The 24,256-nt window shown below is 40.6% G+C and overlaps 1 protein-coding gene across 1 annotated transcript in view; it reads left to right on the top strand.

The window, feature by feature from the left end:
* The first annotated feature begins 5,926 nt into the window (after positions 1–5,926).
* The window catches only part of LOC127212883 (ovostatin homolog), a 40,182-nt gene continuing 21,852 nt past the window's right edge, over positions 5,927–24,256 (top strand). Inside the window, exons 1-16 of the mRNA XM_051173077.1 lie at positions 5,927–6,030; positions 6,339–6,522; positions 7,031–7,187; positions 8,653–8,705; positions 9,380–9,400; positions 12,663–12,831; positions 13,328–13,412; positions 14,953–15,070; positions 16,028–16,139; positions 16,426–16,535; positions 16,861–17,019; positions 17,862–18,089; positions 19,717–19,771; positions 20,444–20,589; positions 21,151–21,300; positions 23,730–23,900. Coding sequence (XP_051029034.1) covers positions 5,927–6,030; positions 6,339–6,522; positions 7,031–7,187; positions 8,653–8,705; positions 9,380–9,400; positions 12,663–12,831; positions 13,328–13,412; positions 14,953–15,070; positions 16,028–16,139; positions 16,426–16,535; positions 16,861–17,019; positions 17,862–18,089; positions 19,717–19,771; positions 20,444–20,589; positions 21,151–21,300; positions 23,730–23,900 — 2,022 coding nt within the window. The remainder of the gene's footprint in view (positions 6,031–6,338; positions 6,523–7,030; positions 7,188–8,652; positions 8,706–9,379; positions 9,401–12,662; positions 12,832–13,327; positions 13,413–14,952; positions 15,071–16,027; positions 16,140–16,425; positions 16,536–16,860; positions 17,020–17,861; positions 18,090–19,716; positions 19,772–20,443; positions 20,590–21,150; positions 21,301–23,729; positions 23,901–24,256) is intronic.

Raw genomic sequence — 24,256 nt, 5'->3', positions numbered from 1 at the left:
CAGATTAGCACACAGGCGCAGATCAGAGTTCAACTTGTTTGTGTCCTGTTGGGTTCATTATTTCCCTTATTTCTACCCAATCCTGACATTCATATCTCTAAATATTTTTGAGCCAGCAAACAAGTCTGTGTTGAGTGTTAGCTGAAGGTGTTTTGCTAAGTCTGTGTTTCCACCAATCAAGTTTACAGCTGCCTGCAGAGCGACGGTGGTTTTAGAGATGAACCGCACGCTACAAATGATTCAGTGTGTGTGTGTTTATGGTTCACACACATCATTTCTCCAACTTGTATATCCAAGCTTGTGGTATTTTCTCTAGTGTAAAACCAAAGTTACAGATTCGGGATGTCTCCACTGATGTGTTGTTGGTCATCTTTAATAAGATTCCATTTCACATTTGTTGGTCTGCCTGGGTGGAGTGATACTTTGGATTAGTGGCTCCTTGACAAATGGAAGGATTAAAAACTCAAGCTCCGTTTGTGAAGTTGGAAAGCCCTTGGCGCTGCAGAGCAGCCAGGCGGATGCAGTCTGAGCTGTATCAGAAGCACCTGTTTCTCCGCCAATTACCTCTCTTCAATCACTAGTCCACGGTTACACATCGCGCCTGGAAATTTCTTGTCAACAGTGAGGGAGTGATGCAAGAGTTAAGTATCTGAGAACAAAGGGCCCCTCGACTTGTGAAACAGCTTATTGTTCAAGGAAGAAAAGCCCCTTTCAAAGGAGTGCCACACCAGGAACTGAATAGTTTTGTTTAGTTTGTGGCATAATTAGCTGCCTATAGGTTACCAGTCTTGGGCAATACTGTAGTGTCGAACTTCAAGTTCAAGATCTTCTCAGGAATGCCAGGATAAACTTGGCATCTATTTCCACTCTTAAAATGGACCATGTTTAATTATGCTGCTAGGAACACCGACAAAAGTTTTAAGCAGATAATGCCAGAACCACTTTGTGGCACCTTGCTCACATTCTCAATGGCCAGGGAAATATCCACATGCTGCCCCAGGCCAGCAGCTCTCACCAGTCAACAGATGACACAGACCTTCCCATCCTCTCTTCCTCTTCTGAATGGTTGCATTATGCAATCGTATCAATGCCGGTGATGCTAATATCACCCAGGTGTTAAAACAATTCCTTGATTTCTGTCTACATCTCTAACTGTTCCCACGAAAGTGTCTTGTTATTCAAGTGGCCTTCTGATGACAAATTCACCTCCTACTTCTGTACATGGACCCTACATTCTCCCTGTCTATTTTGGTCCTTGTCTTGCTTTACTGACTGCAGCAGCATTTACCTCGGTGCCAGCTCGAAACCCCCCCCCCCCAATTCAATCCCTAACATAATAGCTTTAATTCTAAGAAGTAGGACGAAAACCAAAATCTCTTGAAGAGTGACTACCCTGACCAGACCCTTGACCTTGCAAGCCAGGATTGTCTTTGAGCAGTTTCTGTGGTTTGAATTTTTGTTTTTTTTTTTCCCCCAGCAATCAAAGTTTTCTGTTTTCTGTGGAATATAAGAATCATTACACTCATAACATGTTTGTTTTCCCTAACACGGTCTTACTGTGTATCCTGGGTTGGTCTTAATTTTCTTTTCTACCTGCAAAATTTCTAACCATTCTAACACTTCCAATACCCAAAACACCTCCTTATTAAACTTTTTGGTAATGTTCTCATTCACAATGTTAATGTGATTCCACAGAACACTGTAGTTCCAAAATAAATTGTTTGTTGGCATTGACATCTATGTTTGCATATTCCTCTGAATAGACAGAGAATTATTCTTAGTATTGTTCATGGGGTTGTCACAATAACTTGGTACAGCTCTAAGGCCCTCACAACATCCATTCTCTCACACCGTGTAGTTATTTCTTTGCTCCGTCACTTATACTGGTTGCAATAATTACCTGTGTGCTTAGCTATTAAATCTTTGTATTTCTGGTAAGATGATCGCTTCAATCATTTATATTTACCTATTCACGTCTAATAGTAGATTAGTATGTACTCAATAAAAAGCACCCTGACTAAGGACAGTGGTGAACACCAATGACTTACATGGTATTGAATTTGTCAGGTGATTCTACTGTTTGTACTACTGTCCTCACTGATAATAGAGTCGCTGTCAACACTTCTAAAACAAAAGACAGGGGCTGAGAAGAAACACACGTAACAGACTTCCTGAATAAAAGTTTTACATGACATGAAAGAGCTCAAAATTGGAGACACAAAGGCCCTGAACTCTCTGTTTTAATGCTTAGATTTGGCAAACGGTAAACACAGAAATGTGACGGTACCAAATGTATGTGGTCATGTGCTCTCAGAGGAGATAATGCCACAAAGCCTGTGTTGTAGTTCTTTGTCTCTTCGTGTGGTATTCCTGGCTTTTGGGAACCAAGCATGACTACTTAGATGTACTGTCAGTTGAGGTGGGTCAGAGAACTTTATACGGCCAATGATTAGTCAGCTTTGCATCACTACCAAAAAAAACCTGGTGATTTATGATTTAATAAAGGTTGCCTGAAGGATCAGAATGCAAAGCCAGCCACACTAGTTAGCCATAGAAGCTGGGCAATGGTGGCACACACCTTTAATCCCAGGACTCAGGAGACAGAGACGGATGGATCTCTGTGAGGTCATGGCCACCCAGGGCGCCACTAGAGTGAATCAGTCTAAAAGAGAAACAGTTCATGTCTGTAATCCCAGCACTAAAGAGTATATAAGATGTTCAGTGCAGTCTCAGAGGGCAGTCTAGGATTGTGAGGCAGTCTGGAGATGCAATCTGAGGTTTGGTAGATCACCCCTTTGGTCTGAGCATTGATAGAGGTGAGAACTCTCTAGCAGCCAGCTGCTTTGCTTCTCTGATCTTCAGCTTGAGCCTCATTATCTGTCTCTGGATTTTTTATTATTAGTATTACATTTTATAAAGAGAATGGTTTATTTAGTGCTTAGGAGTCTCAGAGTCCATTGGTTTGATCAGTGGTGATGACTTCAGATACTCATCATACCAAGGCGGAGGTGCTTATGTGTGGAGGATCTTAGATTACTAAACAGGAAACCAAAGAGAGAAATTGGTATTTCACAATGCCTTCTGAGGGGCATCTCCAAAACATAAGACCTCCCACTGGGCCTTACCCAGCAAAGGCTCATCATCTCCCAACAGCACCTACTTGTGGACCAAGTATCCCTTACAATGGACCCTTGGGTGCCTGCATACATTCAAACCAATGAGACGTCCCTCAGAAGGGATGTCTCAGGCTGCCTTTGGGAATGTGGAGCTCTCATCTCTATGAGGTCCCTCAAGAGACAGGAGTCTTTAGATTTTATGGCCCTCCTTGGTGAGAAAAGGGAACAAGAAAACGGAAGACAGCATCTGAGAGCCTGTGGTGTCCAGAGTGCTGTCATTCAGAACAGGTCCCTGAGCCTCAGTGTGACCATGTGCATCTGATTTTGTTCTTTTTCTTGTACTCCCTCAGGCTCAACAGGACCCACCGAGAATACAAGCATGTGGGATGCTGGCCTTTCCTGTGTTTATTTTTGGCATCATAAATATTTTGTTAACTGAAAGTAAGAAGTTTCCATTCACCCCCTAATGTTTTGATTTTTATACTTGAGGCCATTACCTCAAGAATGTGTTCCTGATGGAGACACCTCACTGCCTCCCTCTTTTTCTTTCCTTATCCCCATCCTCGTTTCTTCCCACCTTCTCTTCCTCTCTCTACTTTTTCCTCCCTTCTTTCTACCTTTATTTCTTTCTTAGTATTTGATTAATTATGCCTTTAAATACAGAAGATTGAACCCTATTTATAAACTACTGCTTCTACAATGTGTGTTGGCTATGGCTTTAGTATGTCCATTAAAGCCTCATGTTTAATGGACATAGTTCTTTATTTAATATTGTGCTTTGGTACATATGTATATTATATGGTTATTCAATAGAGATAATTAACTTTATCATCTCTCTGGTTGAATAATATCACATTGCGTGTCAATGTGTTAGTAGGAAGACACACTAACATTACATTTTTCTATCTAAACATACATCCACGGAGTTTTGGTTGATTCCGTGTCTTGACTGCTATAAAAAGTGCTGCAATAAATATGAGGTGTACGTACCTCTTTCACATAAGCACACTTCATTTCCCTTAGAGTCATGCTCAGGGTTGGTGTTTCTAGATTATGTAATGATTCCACTTTCATATTTTTTAAGGTAGTTTAAGGATATTTTCCATAATGATGTTGTAATTTGCATTTACCTCTAATAATGGCTAGTATCTGTTATTTGATAGTAGCTGCTGTGACTGGAGCAGACATCTAATGGTTATTTTGTTTTATTTCTAGTGTGTGTATAGATGTTTTGTCTGCATACATGTCTGGCAGGCACTATACGAGTATCCAGTGCCGTCAGAGGTCAGAAGAGGGCATTGGGTCTTGTGACCACTGTGAGCCTCCATGTGGGTTCTGGGAATTAAACCCAGTTCTCTGGAAGAACAGCCAGTGCTCTTAACCTGGAGGCATCTTCCCAGTGCCCTCATTGTGGTTGTAACATCCGTTTTCATAGTATCAATGATCTGAGGCACTTTCACGTTCTTATCCACAATTTACACTTGAGAATGTTATTCAGCAAATTAGCCCATTTTAAAATCAGATTGTCATTTTTACTGCTCAGCAAAGTCCCCTATATATTTTAAATATTAACTCCCCATCAGATAAATAGGTTTCTACAAGACTAAAGCTGGCTTCTGCCTTCCCAGTCCATTTTAAAATTCTTCAGTGCATGTGCACTCACTTTTTCACTATTTGAAATAAAAGGAATGTTAAAAAAAAAAAATGTCACGGAAAATGGGAGACTTGCCATACCAGAGACTTCACTGGAAAGTTTATCACATCCAGCTGGTTGTGGTGGCTCTTGCAGCCCTGAGAGGATCACCGTGAGTTCAAGGTTAACCTGCACTATACAGGGAGCTCCAGGCTATCAGCATGTGCTACAGGGCAAGACCCTGTCAATAATAATAATTAATATAATAATAATAAAGATTGGTTTCATCATTTCATTCTCATGGGCCATCCACTTACAATAAGACTGTGGTATTTTTGTTGTTGTTGTTGACGAGTTTTAGTTTTTGCCAGTAATGCTTGTGTTTTTACATTTTCTCTAAACTTTTCCAGATATCAGACGGGACAGTGAACATGGTATATAAGCCTGACTAAGAAAATCATTCGCTGGGCAATGATGGCGCATGTCTTCAATCCCAGCACTCGGGAGGTAGAGGCAAGCAGATCTCTGTGAGTCCGAGGCCAGCCTGGTCTACAGAGCGAGTTCCAGGACAGGCTCCAAAAGCAATACAGAGAAACCCTGTCTCAAAAAACCAAAAAAGAAAGAAAAAAAATCATGCCAAATGTTTACCATGAACTAATGTTCTAACATTAAATTCTATATTATAAGATTATGAAAGAATAACTTAGCACACTCAGTTATCCACAAAAATGAGTCTGTTTTGAAATGTGTGATCCCTGAACACATTTTCCTTTTGAGAATCAGTATTGAGACAGTGTTTTGTAGACTTTCTTCCAAGTGTTTCTCCCTGGGTAATGCTGCGTCAGCCCCCATGTAGACTATTAAAATAGTATGAACTCCTGGGTGTCACACAAATACTTTCTTTGTTTTTTCTCTTCTTCCTGTCTAACTTGCACTACCACGGACTCCAAGCAGGCCAGCATCCAGCAAACTTTAGCAGGAAGTTACACATAAACCGGATACCCCCTGGCGAGGTAACAGGAGAGGCAATGTGAAGTGATCAGTCTCATGATCCGTGCTCCAAAAAGTAATTGATCTTCCATTCTGTGAGACTATAAAAGCAACCACAGAGTGAGACCAAGAGGAAGGAAGAAAGCGGAGCACATAGGTAGCTGACTTCTGGTGAGAGGAGGAGAGAATGCTTCCTCTAAAGATAGCCGGCAGGCGATGGGACAAAACAGTGCCTGCCATTTTGCTCAGCGCTCTTCTGATTCATCTCACTGATGCTGTGGCTTCAGAACCGTAAGGGAATTCTAAACTCTCTGTGTCAAAGTGCTGGCAATGCCATCTCATTAAACGGATTCCATGTTAAAATCTGGTTGGTTCGTTATTCTATTTCAACTTCAGCAAGTGAGTGCAGGTTTGTCCTCTAAGTGTTGAGCAGATACTGGGAGAATGGATGCCCCTAAGACACCACAGTGAGCAACCAGTTTATCATTATCCGGCCTGTGAAACGGATCCAGTTTGGGAAATCCTTCAATAGCTGGAGTTGCTCTTTGTGGATGGTCTTTAGACTTGCTGACAGAGTGCTGGCTGTTCTCTTCGTGCAGGCGATACATCCTGTGGGTTTCTTCTGTGGTTCAACGCTTTTCCCAGGAAAAAGCCTGCCTTCACCTTTTAAACCTCAACGAGTCTGTGTCCTTGAGCATCGTCCTAGAATATGATGGATCCAATACCACTATTTTTGACCAGTCTGTGGAAGCGGGGAACTTTTACACTTGCACCAGTTTCAAAGTGAGGCACCAACTGTAATGCAACGGGAGTGCACTGGGGAATGTGAACTTAACTCTCTTACAGTTGCTTTTCAATAACAAATCTTCATTTGGAGTGATTTGCAAAACTGGGGGTGGGGGGTGTGAAAATTTCAAGAGAGGCAAAAAACAAAAGGAAAAAATTCAATGTGCAGCATATATTGCTGCTGTTGTTGGAATTTTCTATTATAGGAAATGATGAGGTGATTGCTATTTTAAAGAATGAATGTGTTTCATGGAGTCTAAAAGGAAAATGTAGGTAAGGGATGGAAGGCTCTGGCTCAGGACAACATGAAAAGAAAATAGACAGCAAGAAGATAGGAACCTGAATTTATTTAAAAAACCAAAACAAACAAACAAACAAACAAACAAAAAGACCCTTATGTTGAGTTAAGCAATTTCAACAGGTAAAAATTTTACAAGGCTTTGCCTGTCTGACCATCTAAATTAAGACATGCAACCTTCCCCTCTCTGCTCCCCTACACAAACAGGTGTCTCAGACATCCTTGGAACAGTTGGCCTTTGTGACACTACTTGCTCAGGGAAACACTCTTAAAATCTCTGAAAGGAGAGCTGTAGCAATTGCCACTGAGGAGAACGCAACTTTTGTGCAGACGGATACACCCATCTACAAACCTGGAGACACCGGTAATGCACCTTAAAAACACGAACTCCAAATGGACATGAAAAGTTTAGTAAAGCTTGTCTTTAATGTCATTGACCACTGCATTCCCATCATCCCTTAGGCCAGGAGCTAACGTTTATAAAACTCAGTCCATTCCTTCCATTTCTTACAAATGGAACACTGGCTCCCAACACAGAATGCACTGTGTAATTGTTTGATCTAAACCACTGATCCATTACATGCCTACTTCACAAGCTCATTAGTTCTCTTTTTGAGCCAATTATTTCATCCTCGGATGATGAGAGTTTCTTGGGACCTTCAGGGAAGAGAGGAAAGTCACTGGACTGATAGTGCTCATCACAACAAAGATCTCACTGGCCACATTTATGGATTCTATTCTTCTATTTTTATGTTCATTGATGTAACACGTGAAAATCAGATGGGGGCCTTTCCACTTTCTTTACTATTGTTCCAAACAGATTGTGGCAGACAGAATGCCAGGCTAGGATTCAAAACAGCTTGCTTCAAATATTGACTCTGTTAATCAATGATTGACTTTTGACGAGTAAATTCTGGTCTTTGAGATTTAGTTTCTTCATTTGTAAAGCTAAGGGTTTAGAGAGGAAACCACCTGTTCTGATTAGCATTGCTTATTTCTATGACTACTTTTAAAGAGCTGAAAATAGACTTTGTTTTGTTATAAGCAACAGACATTTGTTTCTGGCGGTTGTAGAACCTGTTGTGTGATGTGTCAGAGGTGGTTTCCTCCAAAAATTCTCTACTGTAGTCTGACTGACATGGCAGTGTCTAAGGCAGGGAAGTTCCTTCAAGGATTCTCTACTGTACTCTAACTAATATGATGGTGTCTGGGGCAGGGGAATTCCTCCAAAGAGTCGCTCCTGCACTTTGAATGGCCAGTTCATGTAGGCTTCTTTCAACTTTTTAACTAATTTTCAGTCAGCACGCAAGACAGTGAATTTCATTATGACATTTTCACATGTAACATGGCAAAGATAGTTCTTAAAGAGCAATCTTCACTTCTTGATATTCCTTTTACTGCTCTTACTAAAAATATTAGAATGAGTGGTACATTCAAAAGAACCAAAATCACTTGTAGCTCTGCTAAAATAATTTCATTTTGTTAGCATCATTTTCAAGGAAAATAAATGTTTCACAGTTGTGCTTCTACAGATTAATTCTGTTCCAAGATGTCATAAGATGCATCTTATGACCAATAGGGTAAAAGTTTATAACAGTAGCTGGTGTCAGTACTGAGGACGATAAGAATCATTAATAAAGGGACAATAATTACAAGAGATTTTCCCCAATGGAATCCTAACCTCAAAGGGTCAGATGAGTGCTAGGAGAAAGGGAATGTGGTATTGTGTGATGCTGAAGCAATTAATTATGTACATATCTAAAAGCAATCATAGCTGTAAGGAGGGAATCACAAGAAAGACACCTTATGGCCTTGCCCTTTCCTTTTAGTTCACTTTCGCATTGTGACCCTGAACTCCCGGCTCAAACCTGTTGATGACTTGGTGAGTCCATAATTTCGAGAGGTACAATGAAAGTAAAATCTATCAATCAAATCCATTGCTATACAAAGCACCTTTCGGGAATGTAAGTCAGTTTATTCCAACAGCCAAGGTATGGGACCAGCCTAGATGTCTATCAGCAGACGGATGGATAAAGTAGGTGTGGTGTGTATACAGGATGGAGTTTTACTTAGCCTTAAAGAATGGAATTATGTCATTTGCAGAACTCAAAGGACAAATATCAGATTTTCTTTCATGTGCAGAATTATATCCAAACATGCACACACACACACACACACACACACACACACACACACACACACACTCACGACATGAAAGTAAACAGAATACCATGAAGGTAGAGAAACAGTTCTAAAGGGAGAAGGGACAGAGAGAGTAGTGGAAGAGAAAGAGGAAATACCATGATTTCTCTCACATGGAGTCTAGACTTAGCCATATATTTACACACAAGCAAGGGGGGGGGCAGACAGGAGAGGGTGGTATGAAATGAACCCAAGTATGATACAATTAATGACATATATGCCTGAAAATATCTTAACAAAGCCCATTATTTTAAACACTCACTAAAAGGATTCATTAAAACTAAACCTTTGGGGCAATACTATTTGGCAAAAGAATGTCTCACTAAAGTATTAATCTGTGTTTTTTTCTTTCAGTACCCTTTAATCACCATTCAGGTAAGACATTTACTTTCCATATCCAATTTTAAAATATTCATATTAGGGATGGCATGCTTCTAGTTTTCAGTTTTATATAACTAAAAATTAAAATGGCTGAAACAAATGGTTAAAAGTAGGTTTAAGACACAATATTGAAAACTCTGAAGATACATAGGAGTGCTGGTTTCTTGTCCAGGAATCCCCAAGAGTAATATGCCGGGAATTTGGAAACAGAAACTTGTTAATTTTTCCTGTTCTTTGTTATAATTCTAAATCATATTATATGATGAATAAACATACCTTGTTGATTTTTATCAGATTTCTTACGCTTGCCATGTAATTGATTGTGTTTACAGCTTGCTTGTAAATAGCAATCAATCCCTATATTCTTTTTCTCTGCACACAGTCAGTATGTGCTGACATCATTAGTTAACTCTGGAGGTTAATATGGGATCTAGGCTCATAATTCAGTTATGTGGGCAAACACAGATGCTGGCAAACTTCCAGCTGACATGAATTTCAGGTTAGCCAGTCTCATGTTCTCTTTATTAGTCAACAGTTTGCCTTCACATCTGATGCAGCTAACGCTGTGTTCTGCCGGGAGAAACTCAAAGATTGGTTAACCTTGGCTTAGATGAGTAAAAACACACCATTCGCAAGTCAGGATATGTCGGTGAGGGCACTCAGAGCAGCACCAGTGTTAGCAAGTGTAGTGTTTTATGACGTCTGGTTCTTTTGGAAACAACTTATTCAGCTCTGTGGCATCTACTCACATCTAAGCCAGCATGGGGACTGGTGGGCATCCCCAAAGGAAAAGAGGTCCAAGATGCTGAATGTTCTAAACTTTAAAGTAGAGGAAAACAAATCATTAAAAATCTTTGAGATAGTGACAGTTTTGTTTCCTTACAAAATCTGTTGTTAAACATGATCTCTTTAATCAGAGTTGGAAAATGTAAAATATTTATGGAAGTAAACTTGTGTGTGTGGCAGTGTGTTGAAATCAAATGAAGATTGCATTCTGACAGCTGACTCTGCTTTTTAAATCACAGAAATTCCATGCAGTTTTTTATCTTTCTTTCTTTTTTTATTGAGCTATACATTTTCCCCACTCCCCTTCCCTCCTCTCCTCTTCCCTCCTCCCCTTTCCTCTTCCACCCCCCCCCCACTCTTCCAATTTACTCAGGAGGTCTTGTCTTTTCCCCTTCCCAGGCAGATCCAGGAATGTCTCTCTTAGGGCCCTCTTTGTTACCTACGTTCTCTGGGGGTGTGCCCTGTAGGCTGGTTGTTCTTTGCTCTATGTATAATATCCACTTATGAGTGAGTACATAATATATTTGTCTTTCTGGGTCTGGGTTACCTCACTCAGGATGGCTTTTTCTAGTTCTGTCCATTTGCCCGCAAATTTCAAGATTTTTTTTTTTTTTTTTTTTTTTACCACTGAGTAGTACTCCATTATGTAAATATACCACATTTTCCTTATCCATTTTTCAGTTGAAGGACATCTAGGTTATTTCCAGGTTCTGGCTATTATGAATAATGTTGCTATGAACATAGTTGAACAAATGTCCTTGTGGTGCATCCTTTGGATTAATGCCCAAAAGTGGTATTGCTGGGTCTTGAGATAGATTGATTCCCAATTTTCTGAAAAACCAACATACTGATTTCCAAAGTGGCTGTACAAGTTTGCACTCCCACCAGCAATGGAGGAGCATTCCCCTTACTCTACATCCTCTCCAGAATAGCTATCATCAGAGTTTTTGATTTTGGGCATTTTGACAGGTGTAAGATGGTATCTCAGGGTTGTTTTGATTTGCATTTCCCTGATGACTAAGGATGCTGAGCATTTCCTTAAGGGTCTTTCAGCCATTTGAGATTCCTCTGTTGAGAGTTCTCTGTTTAGATTTGTGCCCCATTTTTAAATTAGATTATTTGGTTTTTGATGTCTAGTTTCTTGAGTTCTTTGTATATTTTGGAGACCAGTCCTTCATCAGATGTGGGGTTGGTGAAGATCTTTTCCCAGTCTATGGGCTGCTGTTTTGTCTTGTTGACCATGTCCTTTGCCTTACAGAAGCTTCTCAGTTTCAGGAGGTCCCATTTATTAATTGTTGATCTCAGTGTCTGTGCCACTGGTGTTCTATTTAGGGAGTGGTCTCCTGTGCCTATGCATTCAAGGCTACTTCCCACTTTCTCTTCTATGAGATTCAGTGTGGTTGTTTTTATGGTCCACTTGGACTTGAGTTTTGTGCATGGCGATAGATATGGATCTATCTGCAATTTTCTACATGTCAACATCCAGTTATTCCAGCACCATTTGTTGAAGATGCTTTCTTTTTTCCATTTTATAAGTTTAGCTTCTTTGTCAAAAATCAGGTGTTCGTAGGTGTGTGGATTAATAATAGCAGGGTCTTCAATCCGATTCCATTGGTTTACCTGTCTGCTTTTGTGCCAATATCAAGCTGTTTTCATTACTGTAGCTCTATAGTAGAGTTTGAGGTCAGGTGCAGGATTGTTCTGCCTATCCTGGGTTTTCTGTGTTTCCATATACTCCAAGTAGCTGTAATCAGATAATCCATGGCCAACTGAGGGACCAGGTGGAAATGTGACAAAAATCACTTTTAATTTTTATTTTTAACTAATTAAAAATATTTTAATCAAAGTAATTAAGATTGATGGTTAACAAAATTAATAATTAAAAACGCATTGATTTAACATACCTGGGTATTTTTCCTAAATGCATTTGTACCACATGCATGCAATACCAGCAGAGGCCAGAAGATGGAGTCAGATTTCCTCAGAACCAGAGTTACAGATGGTTGTGAGCCACCATGAAGGTGCTGAGACTAGAACCTAGGTCTTCTAGGAGAGCAACCAGTGCTCTTAACCACTGAGCCATCTTCCTGCCCCTGTGACAATCATTTTAAATCTTTGTTAGGATTAGTGCCCCCTTATATAATTGGTTATGAGCCCACTCTGCTTTGGGAACACTATTCTGGACTAAGGATGTGAAATGTTTAATTCTTTGATTATACTACTCTGCTTTGGAGAGATAAAAATCAAAGGTGTCAGTTATAAATTATTTTCCATATGGACTTTTAGTTTTAAGAGAACCATTGATTAAATTTGAATATGTTGGAGTAGTTACATTGTATCAGTGATTTGAGGTCGTTAGTTAAGCATTATAGTACACTCTTCCTGTAACTATGTAACTACTATTACTCATAGTAAGGAAATCGTAATTTTCATACACAACCTCTGATTGTCCTTCTTTACTGTTTTCAAGGATCCCGAACACAATGTGATTTTTCAATGGAAAAACGTGACCACTTTGAGAAACATCACCCAGCTCTCATTCCGTCTGACTCCAGAACCAATGTTTGGGGATTACACAATTGTCATAAGAGGACAATCAGGAATGACAGTGGTGCATCCATTCACTGTTAATCGAGATGGTAACCAAGGACTGTTTTTGATTCTCCTACAGACGAGTTCAAGCATCAGAACAAAGCTTTCTAGACCCAGGCAAAAGCAGCTGAAGCCAGGCTGGGTCTCTGCTGTCTACTTTTCTGTCGCATCCTTGGTCCTCTCTTTGCCTGGTTCTGGGCCGAGATTTTCCCCTGATCCTTGCCTGCCCCTCCCTCAGTTAAGAGAGATATCATTTCCTGAAATTCAGCTAACTCTCCTAAAGAGTATCTAAGAGCTAGAACATAAAAATTGTGAATTTTTGAGGCTAGACAAAATAAATAAATAAATAAAAATCAGCAAGCCACCACCACCAAAAGCAAGCAAACAAACCACAGACTAACTGATTTTTCATGAATCACCATCACAGACGTGGGTGTGCCGAGGGGCACTTAGAGGAAAACGGCATGCATGGAAACAGCTTGCTCTAGGTGCAGTAGCTTTGCTCTCCAGGGATTGTCAGCTTAGTGTTTCTTTGTTTTTCAGTATTGCCCAAATTTGAAGTTGAGGTCAGTGCACCAGAGACAATAACTATTGCAGACAATCAATTTCAAGTGGTCGCATGTGCAAAGTAAGTAGATACTTAGATTTATCCCCACAGGGTAAATTAAGTTTAAACATACAATGTTTTTATATACTTACATTAAAACTATTGTAGAAAAATTTTAAATGTTTGAAAAATATAAAGAAAAGCATTAAAAACAAACCACAGTGTGTTCTAGCAATTGCTATCATGTTATAGCTGATTTTCCTATAATACTTTGTGAAAAATTTTCCCTGGTTATATTTATTCTTTTCTTTACCTTTAATCTAATATTTATAAAACACACAGCTCCATACAGCTCCATATTTTTCTAGTCTATCTATTCCAATTCCTTGCCTTGTGATCATATCTGTAATCAAATAACAATTTTACTTAATTATTATTGTATTATATAACATGTAATCTATTACATTGTTTTCTAGTAATTAATACATTCATGGTAGTTATCTCCTGAAAAACTGTATAATAGTCTGACTTAGAACTGAAAATTGTTACTCAAAGACTTCTCTAAAGGTAATTACCAAGTCAAAATGTATAATGTTTGTAGTTAGTCTTACAAATGTCATGTTGCTCACCTAACTCCAGCAACTGGTGTCAAAGTACTGACTTCACTGACTTACCATCATCAAGTGCTTTAAAAAGGAAGGGAGGAAGGGAGTGAAGGAAGGGGGAGGGGAAGGGAGAGAGGAAAAGAAAATGAGCTATCAAAATTTCATAGAAATAAGGAAGTTTATAATTCAGTTTGAATTTATTTGAGTTCCCTAACGTAAAAACATCCTATCGGCTCTTGGAAACATGTATCCTCTATTTGGGAAATTATTTCTGATGCCCTTTATTCTTTTGTGATTTTTTTTTCAAATTTATAACAATAATGTGAAACGGGTAGTTCTTATTAGGTGGTGGCTACAAAAATTATTCCCACAATGTCAAGAGGTAAGTATTGGGACAGCATCAACTTTGGGAGTGTTCTGATGACCCGTAGTTACACCTGGGCAGTTTGGCTTCACAGTTAGTCTGTCAATTAAGAACTGTGCCATCCTATGAACAAACACCCAGTGAGAGCTGCAGAATGCTTTAGCAGGTGATACAAAAACACTGTCCTTTGATAGTTTTGAATATATTGAAGTTTCAGTCTAGAAAGGACTGCCTGGTGAACACATCATGAAGCGGGGGGCCTCTCCCCAAAGAAACTTGGACTCTGTGTCTCTTGGGGAAAGATCAGATCGTTTTTCTGAGCAACAGTGCAGAGTAGCTGGATGTGTTCCAGGAAGTTCATTCTCCAATACTTGTGACAGTTTAAATACATTTTAAGTTCTTACACATGAAGTTTTTCTTCCCTGATATTTTAGGTCATCTAAAACTGAGTGTCACTGTGAATTTGTTTTCCGTTGTTTGTTTGTTTTGAAAACCGGCCAGGTCCTCTTCATAAGTCAATTTCACCTAAATTCTGTGGAGGGAATAGCCTCAAAGGTGGATAGAGAGACGCACTGAGTTTCAGGACGTCGTCTCGATTTCTGATGAAGTCCACACATATCACTATCTGTGATCATGGACCTTTTCCCACTAGGTATACCTATGGCCAGTCTGTGCAGGGGAAAGCCCAGATCCGAGTGTGCAGAGAGTTTTCCTCCTCTGGCTATTGTGAGAGCGATGACAACGAAATATGCGAGCAGTTCACCGAGCAGGTACAGACCTCAGGCTTGCACCAGAGGGATATTCTCACTCACTCCTCACAGGGATCTTATTCCTTCTACAAAAAGGATTCTCAGTGCTTTCGCTGCGTGGCTGGCGGGGGTTAGAGCTAAGCAAGGTGAAGGAAATGGAGATGATACAATGTTTAAAATGGTCCCTTGACTTCTAGGTGCTTTTGCCTGTAGGCTCGCTGGCATCCCTTTATCCCGTCCTGGATACCTGGATGGTGTCCACCATCTTTCTCCAGGCAGTTCATTTGGAAACACCTGCAACCCAGAGTGTTCTGTGTGTGTGCATTATTCTAGACTTCTGTTCTCTTCCATTCTGAACCCTGCTTACAGAAACCTCACCTGCTCTGTCTAGAAGTCATTGATCTTAATTTTCATCTTTTTAAATTCCTCTCTAAGATTTTTTTTTTAATTCATGTGCATATGTATGTCTACATGGTGGGTGTAATAATACTGCCTCGACCAAGTGATAGTTTTGAGGATCAGATGAATTATTGTAGCCTTCCCATATCTAAATTTGAAAGTTAGTACATACTTCTTATTTTAAAATATAACTAAATTTACAATGTTCTAACTAACATTGTTAGTGGTGAAAAAGTTCCTTTCTTCTATTTAAAAATATTAGACCTTAACAGGTAGGTGTTGCTGTCCTTCATTTAAGGGGTGTTGGTGCATCTGTTGTTAGTGTTTCCTCCAGGGGGGCTTCATTCTATTTCTTTAACCGTTTCAGGCCTACGTTACTTCCAGGAAGATGTCCTTGAATCTGTAAAGTATAAGTGTCTCCCTTCTCTTGATGCACATCTTCTGTCACTTCATCCTCCTGCTTTATCTTTCTTTATTGGTCCAGGAACTTAGTGAGGGGGACCTAGGTATACAGGGTGGGATATACCCATGCTAACATTCAGATTCCTAACTTTTTCATTATACCTGTTTATTTCTCAGCTGAAAGATGGCTGTATTTCCCAGACTGTCAATACAAAAGTCTTCCAACTATACCGCTCTGGATTTTTCATGACATTTAATGTTAACGTAATGGTTACAGAACTTGGAACAGGTAACGATAGTATTTTATAGACAGCTTGGGAGTACATGGTGGCCCACTGAAGAGAAAAAAAACATTTTTAATTTAATTTAATCATTAGCAACATCACTTGTTAATCATGAATTAATTGTTGCTCAAGGGGGTAAAAAGAAATATCTTTAAGGGTGGCTTTTGCGGGGAATGGCCCTCACATATGCTTAGGCAGCAAGCATTCTACCACTGAGACACATGCCCTGGCCTGGTGGGTTTTGTTCAAGTGATTAATTCCTTCCTGATGCTGCTTCATTATTTCTTACAGGTGTGCAGATCAGCAAAACACACCCCGTGTTTATCACTTCAGTGCTTGGCAGCGTGAGCTTCGAGAACATGGACTCTATCTACAGGAGAGGGATCACTTATTTTGGAACCGTAGGTTTGCCTAGATTTTAAGGGGGACCTTGCTTTGCTCTCTTTGTTCACAGATTATCACTCGATATTTTCTAGACAGTCTTTCCTAGGTGCATGATCCACTTTGGGTATTACTAGGTCTGATATGTTTGGAAAGTCCTAGGCCAAAAGAAAGCAGTGTCTGAAATGACAGCCTCTCGTGTTTTATACATAAGAACAAATAGTAGTGTGGACATTTCCACTCACTGAAATTTCTGTTAAGCGGCCACTATCAGGGATTGAAAATTCCCTGCAGAAATGTGAAGCTTTGTGTCATAAGAGTGCTAACGTTTCTGCCTTTGTACAGCTTAGGTTTTCTGGTCCCGATAATGCACCGATGGCGAGGAAGCCTTTGCAGCTGGAGCTCAATGGCAAATTTCTAGGAAATTATACAACAGATGGGAACGGGGAAGCTCGATTTTCCATCAACACTTCAGAGATATTCGATGCACAGATCAGCCTGAAAGTAAGACATCCAAGTGTGTAGGTAGAGTGAGGAACCCCACGGAGACCCAGTGCTAGGGACTTGAAGGTTCTTAGATGGTAGCATATTTTCTGTGACTTGCCTGTCTGTCCAGTACTCAATAAGAGCAGAGTTCAGACAGTGAGATGCTGGTGCTCTCCTACAGCGACTCTATCATGACCAATAATATTTCTGCTGTGGAAGTAGAAGTAGCATGTGAGACAATCTGGCCTTTTCCTTTACATGCTGCAGTGCAAAGATGGAGAGATGCTGTGAGACCTCTTTTCTGAAACTTCCACAGAAGTTTGCAATTAAACAGTTTGCCATGACTCATGTACAGGTGGTGGATGCAGAGCTTACATCCTTTTCTCTGGCTGTAATTAAAAGCAAAAAGCAGGAACATGGTAGTGATGCCTGTAACTCCAGCCTCCAAGATGCTGAGACAGGAGGATCTTGAGTTGCAGGCCACACTGGGCTACATAGTCAACCACCTCCCAACCCCCAGTGCACACCCACACAGAGAACATATTAGGTCACTGTTGGTCCAATCAATCACATAACCATGTCATTTGTTTATATACATGAAAGAGAACAGTGTTGTTATCTCACTTTGTATGAGCAGTCCTCTCCTTCTACCACAACAGCCCCAAGAATCAAGCATGGATGGTCAGGCGTGGTGGCAAGTGCCCTTGCATGCTGAGCCACCACACCAGTTTCCCCAGTAACAGCTACGACCCAGGTTCCTCCCTGCTCTGGACACAAGAGACCTTGCATTGTGAAGTACCTCCCCTGTCTTTGGAAGTGCCCATCATTCTGAAGTCTTCCCTTTGCTTCTGTCACGTCAGGCCACTTATGTCCGACCTGGAATCTGCCATCGTCCCAGCTGGTTGGACCCTGAGTATTTGGATGCCCACTTCTCAGTCTCACGCTTTCACTCCCAAACCAACAGCTTCCTGAAGATCGTTCCTGAGTCAAAGCAGCTCCCATGTAATCAAGAGAAGACGGTTTCAGTAATTTACTCCCTAAACCCCGAGGCCTACGAGGATGACTCAGGTGTGAACTTCTTCTATTTGGTAAGTTTCAGCTGGTGGATCTATTTCACACAACCCGGTGTCGTCTCTCAGACTTTGTGGATGTGAGTGAGCTCTATCTACCCTCTCTGCTGCTGAGTAGTCCTGGCTCTGTTAGGAACACAGGAGCAGGCTTGCACAACAATCCCAAGCAATCTGAGTTTCCCTAAGCCTGACACACTGGCTTCTGCAGTCATTCCGTTATACTTATGAGCGCGTCTGAGGAAAGCTCAAAATGACGACCGGTGAAGGAGCTGCTCTCACTCCCTCTCATCAAGGCTTCCGGAGAGTGAAAAGAGACTTGGAAATTAAGACACCCCACTTCCATCTCCCCACTCTCTCCGAGACATCAAGCACTTGTGTCCACCCTGGACATGTTGTTCAGACACTCTAAGGGAAACAATCCACTAACTGGAAACAAGAGTGGAATCAATTAGGCTCACCAGCTACATTAGTAGGCTTGGGGTGCTGTTAAAGAGTTCCATGAGTACCAAGTCACCTGGTCAGCCTTACAGACACTCCATGTCACAGCATGGGACAGAGGCAAATGACAAAGAGTGGGCAGGCAAAATCACCAGCGTGCACATGCATTGGATGGCTTCATAAAGTTTCTTGTGTTTTCTCTTTTCTGTCCTAACATATGTGAAGTTCCCTTTTAATATCGGTTTGTGGAAGCTACCTTGTTACAGGACAGAACAATCACTAGGTCAGTCCACAGACAGGATATGATGATAGCTGCAGTACTCACACAGGACAGTCCATGATGACAAATATGATACAATGTTAGCTGCAACATTCACACAGGTCAGTCCATGATGACATGATACAATGTTAGCTACGTACTCACACAGGTCAGTCCATGATGACATGATACAATGTTAGCTACATACTCACACAGGTCAGTCCATGATGACATGATACAGTGTTAGCTGCAACACTCACACAGGTCAGTCCATGATGACAAATATGATACAGTGTTAGCTACATACTCACACAGGTCAGTCCATGATGACATGATACAATGTTAGCTACAGTATTCACACAGGTCAGTCCATGATGACAAAATATTTTATATATATAAAGGTGTATGATGACATGATACAGTGTTAGCTACATACTCACACAGGTCAGTCCATGATGACATGATACAGTGTTAGCTGCAACACTCACACAGGTCAGTCCATGATGACAAATATGATACAATGTTAGCTATGTACTCACACAGGTCAGTCCATGATGACAAATATGATACAATGTTAGCTACAGTATTCACACGGTCGTCCAGATGACGACTGTTGCTCGTTCCACAGGTCAGTCCATGATGACAAATATGATACAATGTTAGCTACAGTACTCACACAGGTCAGTCCATGATGACAAATATGATACAATGTTAGCTACATACTCACACAGGTCAGTCCATGATGACATGATACAATGTTAGCTACAGTACTCACACAGGTCAGTCCATGATGACAAATATGATACAATGTTAGCTACAGTATTCACACAGGTCAGTCCATGATGACATGATACAGTGTTAGCTGCAACACTCACACAGGTCAGTCCATGATGACATGATACAATGTTAGCTGCAATACTCATGCAGGGTTTTCTTTGTCTGGCACAGGTGATGGCAAGAGGAAGCATCTTCCTCAATGGACAGAAGGAAGTCAGAAACCAAGGTGGATACAATGCTCTTGCTTTGCAAATATGCACCTCATCGTCATGCTTTTTTCTAGAAGTTAGAATGGGTAGTAGATATGGCTTTGAGGTAACATACAGAATAGTATGAACAAGGAGATTGCTACCTTTTCTATCATTGTTCTAGTTTGCTCTCTGTTGCTGTGATGAAACACTGGGCAAAAGCAACTTGGAGAGGAAAGGGTTTATTTCATCTTACTTGTCCATCATGGAGGGACTTGCTTACTGACTTTCAGCCTTTCTTATACCTCCTAAGTCCACCTGTCCAGGATTGGTACAAGCCAGGGTAGACTGGGCCCTCCCACATCAATCATTAGTCAAGAAAATGCCAGTTAGATATGCCCACAGGTCACTCAGAGGGAGGCAATTCCTTAATTCGTTTCCTCTTCTCAGGTGACTCTAGTTTGTGTCAAGTTTGAGGACAATTAGCCGGTACCAATACTATCAGTTAACCATGTACACTACAGAAGAATGATGTCTAAGATATCCCTGTTGTAACATGATCTTCATCTGTCTATTAGTCCCAGCTTTTTGTTTGCATTTGAATAGGGCCCACTTTACTTTTTCTATCTGCAAACCCTTCTCCTTTTATCTAAGCGAACCCAGAGATGTAAGTTAGCACCATGTCATCTGTGAATTGTCTGCTTCCACAGCCTGGGACGGAAACTTCTCGTTTCCCATCAACCTCGACGCTGACCTGGCACCACTGGCTGCCCTCTTTGTGTACACTCTCCACCCCAGCGGGGAGATCGTTGGGGACAGTGTCCGGCTGCAGATTGACAAGTGCTTTAAAAACAAGGTGATGTTTCTTCTCTCAGCAGGGTGAGCGTTTCGCTTCCTGCCACTTCCTTTTTCAAATTTGTTTTTACATTAATCTACTCATTTAGTGTGTGTGTGTGTGTGTGTGTGTGTGTGTGTGTGTGCGCGCACACGCACGCACGCATGCGCATGCATGTGTGCCCATGAAGTGTGTGCATGAAGATCAGGGGACAGTTTGCAGAGTCCCAGGGATCGACCTCAAGCTGTTCGCCTTGGTCCTCAAGCTGTTCGCCTTGGTAGGAAGCACTCTTCCCCGCTGTACCATCTCCACAGCCCTGTCTCTGTCTGACCTCCTCATAATCTTTACACAGTAATCTCATAGTTAAATCAGTAAGGAATGGGAGTGGCGAATAGCTATCTTCAAGATGCCTGATCACGGGGATCACGGTCAAAGGAGGTATTCCTACAGGGGACTGAGAATGGACAGGAAAATGTACGTCCAGAAATCTGTCGGGATTTGTTTGGAAAAGACAGGATTTATTCAGCTTCTCTTTGTGTGTAATTATCTCTACCCTCACTGCTGTTTCTTTCTCTACTTCAGGTGAGCATAGAGTTCTCCAAGGAGCAGGACCTACCCGGCTCTACCACCAGGCTACATCTTCAAGCAGCCCCTGACTCCTTCTGTGGCCTGCGAGCGGTGGACAAAAGTGTGCTACTGCTAAAACCCGAACAAGAACTGTCACCTGCAAGTGTAAGCACCCTTGTTCCTCAGTGTCCCCAAGCTGTGCGGATGCAGGCCCTGCCCTTTGTGCGATACTTTTACTTGTGATGGGCCATGCTGAGAGCAAGTCTTCAATTTTTCGGTTACTAGCATGGGATGTTAACTACGTTGAGTTTCCGGTCTGGCATTCTCAGTAATGCAGAACTCTATAGATAACTGGAACAGGTTAAGGACTCTAAGACAATGTGATATTTTAAAATGGTAGTGAGAATTTTTCAGTTGGTTTCTGTGCCTTTGATGATGTCAGATTATGTTCTCAGCTCTAATTTCCTGGCCCAGGTTGACCCAGGCCTAAATTTATCTTCTTTGTATCAGCCGTGAAAACTGGTTTTTATTTTGTTTTGTTTTTCTGGGAGCCCTGGTTCCTTTAATAGGAAATATTTGTCTAGTTCATTTTTTTTTTTTTTAGTTGACAGGTTATTTCTGCTCAGGTGACACAGATATTACCTTTACCCTGGGCAGCATTTGTGTCTATTACATTTATTTCTCAGTTTTACATTCTATTCCATTGGTTTTTCTTTTCTAATGTCAGTCCCACCGTTTAATGATAGAGACTAATTTTGGGTTTTTTTTTTTTTTCTGTGGCTTTCGAGCCTGTCATAGAACTCGCTCTTGCAGACCGGCTGGTTACTCGGTTGCTGCCTTGCCTGCCTCCTGAGTGTGGGTTAAGAGTTCTCCCCCTTTTTTTTTTTTTTTATTTATTTTTTTTTTTTTTTTATTTTTTTTTTTTTTTTTTAGGTGTTTTTTTTTTTCCTTTTTTTTTTTTTGTCCCCGGCAAGTTTCTGCATAATAACTCCACTTTGCTAGAATAGCAAAGCGGCTTTAGTCATTGAAGCTGAGATGTTTCATGGAGTTCTTTTTTTTTTTCTTTTCTTTTCTCCCTTCCCCCTTCCCCCCCCCCCCTTTCTTCCCTCCCTCCCTCCCTCCTTCTTCATCCCATGCGTGATCCCACCCACCACCATACTGTTTTTTTTTTTTTTTTTTTTTTTTTTTTTGTTGGTAGCACGGGGGGGGGGGGGGGGGGTTTTTTTGTTTTTTTTTTTTTTTTTTTTTTTATAGTTTTTTTTTTTTTTTTTTTTTTTTTTTTTTTCAAGAGTTAAGTAAAATTTTTTTTTTGTTGTGTTTCTTTTTCTTCATAGGAGTTTATGCATGCTGGAAATGGAACCCAGGTTCTCTGGAAGAGCAGCCAGTGCTCCTAACCACTGAACCATCTCTCCCAGCCTGTAGAGTAAGGATTTTATGTAGATTTCCAGATTCATTTTGTTGAAAATGAAGTAAGTCTTTATGACAAGAGCTATGTTCTCTGAAACAATAGATATGTTCCTTTATGTTTTATTATATTACTGGATCACCCCTGATTATTGCTAAGTTATACACTGAATGTGAAGTGGATTTTCTGGGGAATTTGCTTTGATGCTCTGTTGCATTACTCTTCATTTTGCTGCTGCTGTTTTTTAGCAGGATTTAAAAATCTATCACTTACATTAATGTAGTTAAATGGCCGAGAGGTTTTGTGAGCTACAGTGTGCCCTCTGTTTTATCCTGCCACATCCTCCCCTCCCTTAATCACCACCTCCAAGGGTCAGTACTCTGCTCCACACACACCACTATTTCCCATCAATTATACCCACGTGGTAGCTGCCACCTGTGTGAGTCATGATTTCAGTGAATGGAAGCTGCCCCTTTGTTTCAAGCCCTTCTTATTTACTGGGAGCTATTGGGTCCAGGGAAGATGGTTCGTATTCTGACATGAGTTGTTGGTATTTTTTAAATCTGGAATTAATATGGTATGTGTTTGTTTCTTCTAACGTTTTTTGTGTCATTCTCCCTTTGTGCATGCAGTTTTTTAAGCTTTCCGTCAGTTTTACACACATTTTTGGTAGATTTTCAGAGCATGGCATGCATAATTACAGGAATACTCACCATTCCTCGTGAAAGGATAAGTCATTGATCTCACTCCTTGTTAACTTTTTTGTTGGTGCACATTCGCTGCACGTAGCACTGGGCTTCATAAGTATATTTTCATACAGGTAAATAAAGCACTTGGACTGCTCATTGCTTGGTGCTGTATTGTATATGGAAGGTTTTAATACGTTAATAATGAGATTCAAACAACTGGCATCATCCTTCTGGTCTGAGAAGTCTACTATTGTAACGTCAGGCAGTTATCTGTGTGCTATGCTTAGGAACAACCCAGAGTTCTCCATAACTCTTTCTTGTTTGTTATCCCAAATCCCAAAAAATTTTAAAATAGCATTGACCACGTAAAATACAATTGATCTCATTTGAATTTTTGGAAAGTTAACTCAGAAATAAATTGTTATGACACAAAATTTTCCAATCCTATAATTATGTGATTAGTGCTTGAAATCATCAAGGACCATATCTTCCTCTCCTAGGTATACAACCTGCTTCCAGATATCCACCCATATGGCTATTTCTACCATGGTCTCAACCTGGATGATGATAGAGTAGACCCATGCATTCCTCAGAAGGATTTGTTCCACAATGGACTGTATTATACCCCTGCAAGCAATGCTTGGGATGGAGACATCGCTAATATCCTCAGGGTATCACAGATGAGTCTGAAACATTCCCTATTTTAGCTTTGGTTGTCTTCCATCTTTGTCTCTCTCACTGTATAGATTCTTTCTATACTATGCTGACAGAATATTCATAAAAAAAAGACATGCTAATCCTGTTGACTCTTTTTCTGTTTGCTGAAAAGAAGTTATGTGGCTAAAACCATGAAAGCCTAGAGATGGTATTCAATTTATTGCAATACCTCTTATGCATCAATAGTTAAACCGAGACGATAACTTACAGTCTGTATTCCACATAAACAGAGGCTATCAGCTACATATGTTCAGGGGTCACACAAGATCTTTATAATCAAGCAACATAGTGGCTTAAGAAGAGGACACTG

This window comes from Phodopus roborovskii, unplaced genomic scaffold (assembly GCF_943737965.1).
Source record: "Phodopus roborovskii unplaced genomic scaffold, PHOROB, whole genome shotgun sequence".
NCBI lineage: Eukaryota > Metazoa > Chordata > Mammalia > Rodentia > Cricetidae > Phodopus > Phodopus roborovskii.
Note: the sequence above shows the minus strand (reverse complement) of the source record. Positions and strands in the feature narration are given on the sequence as shown.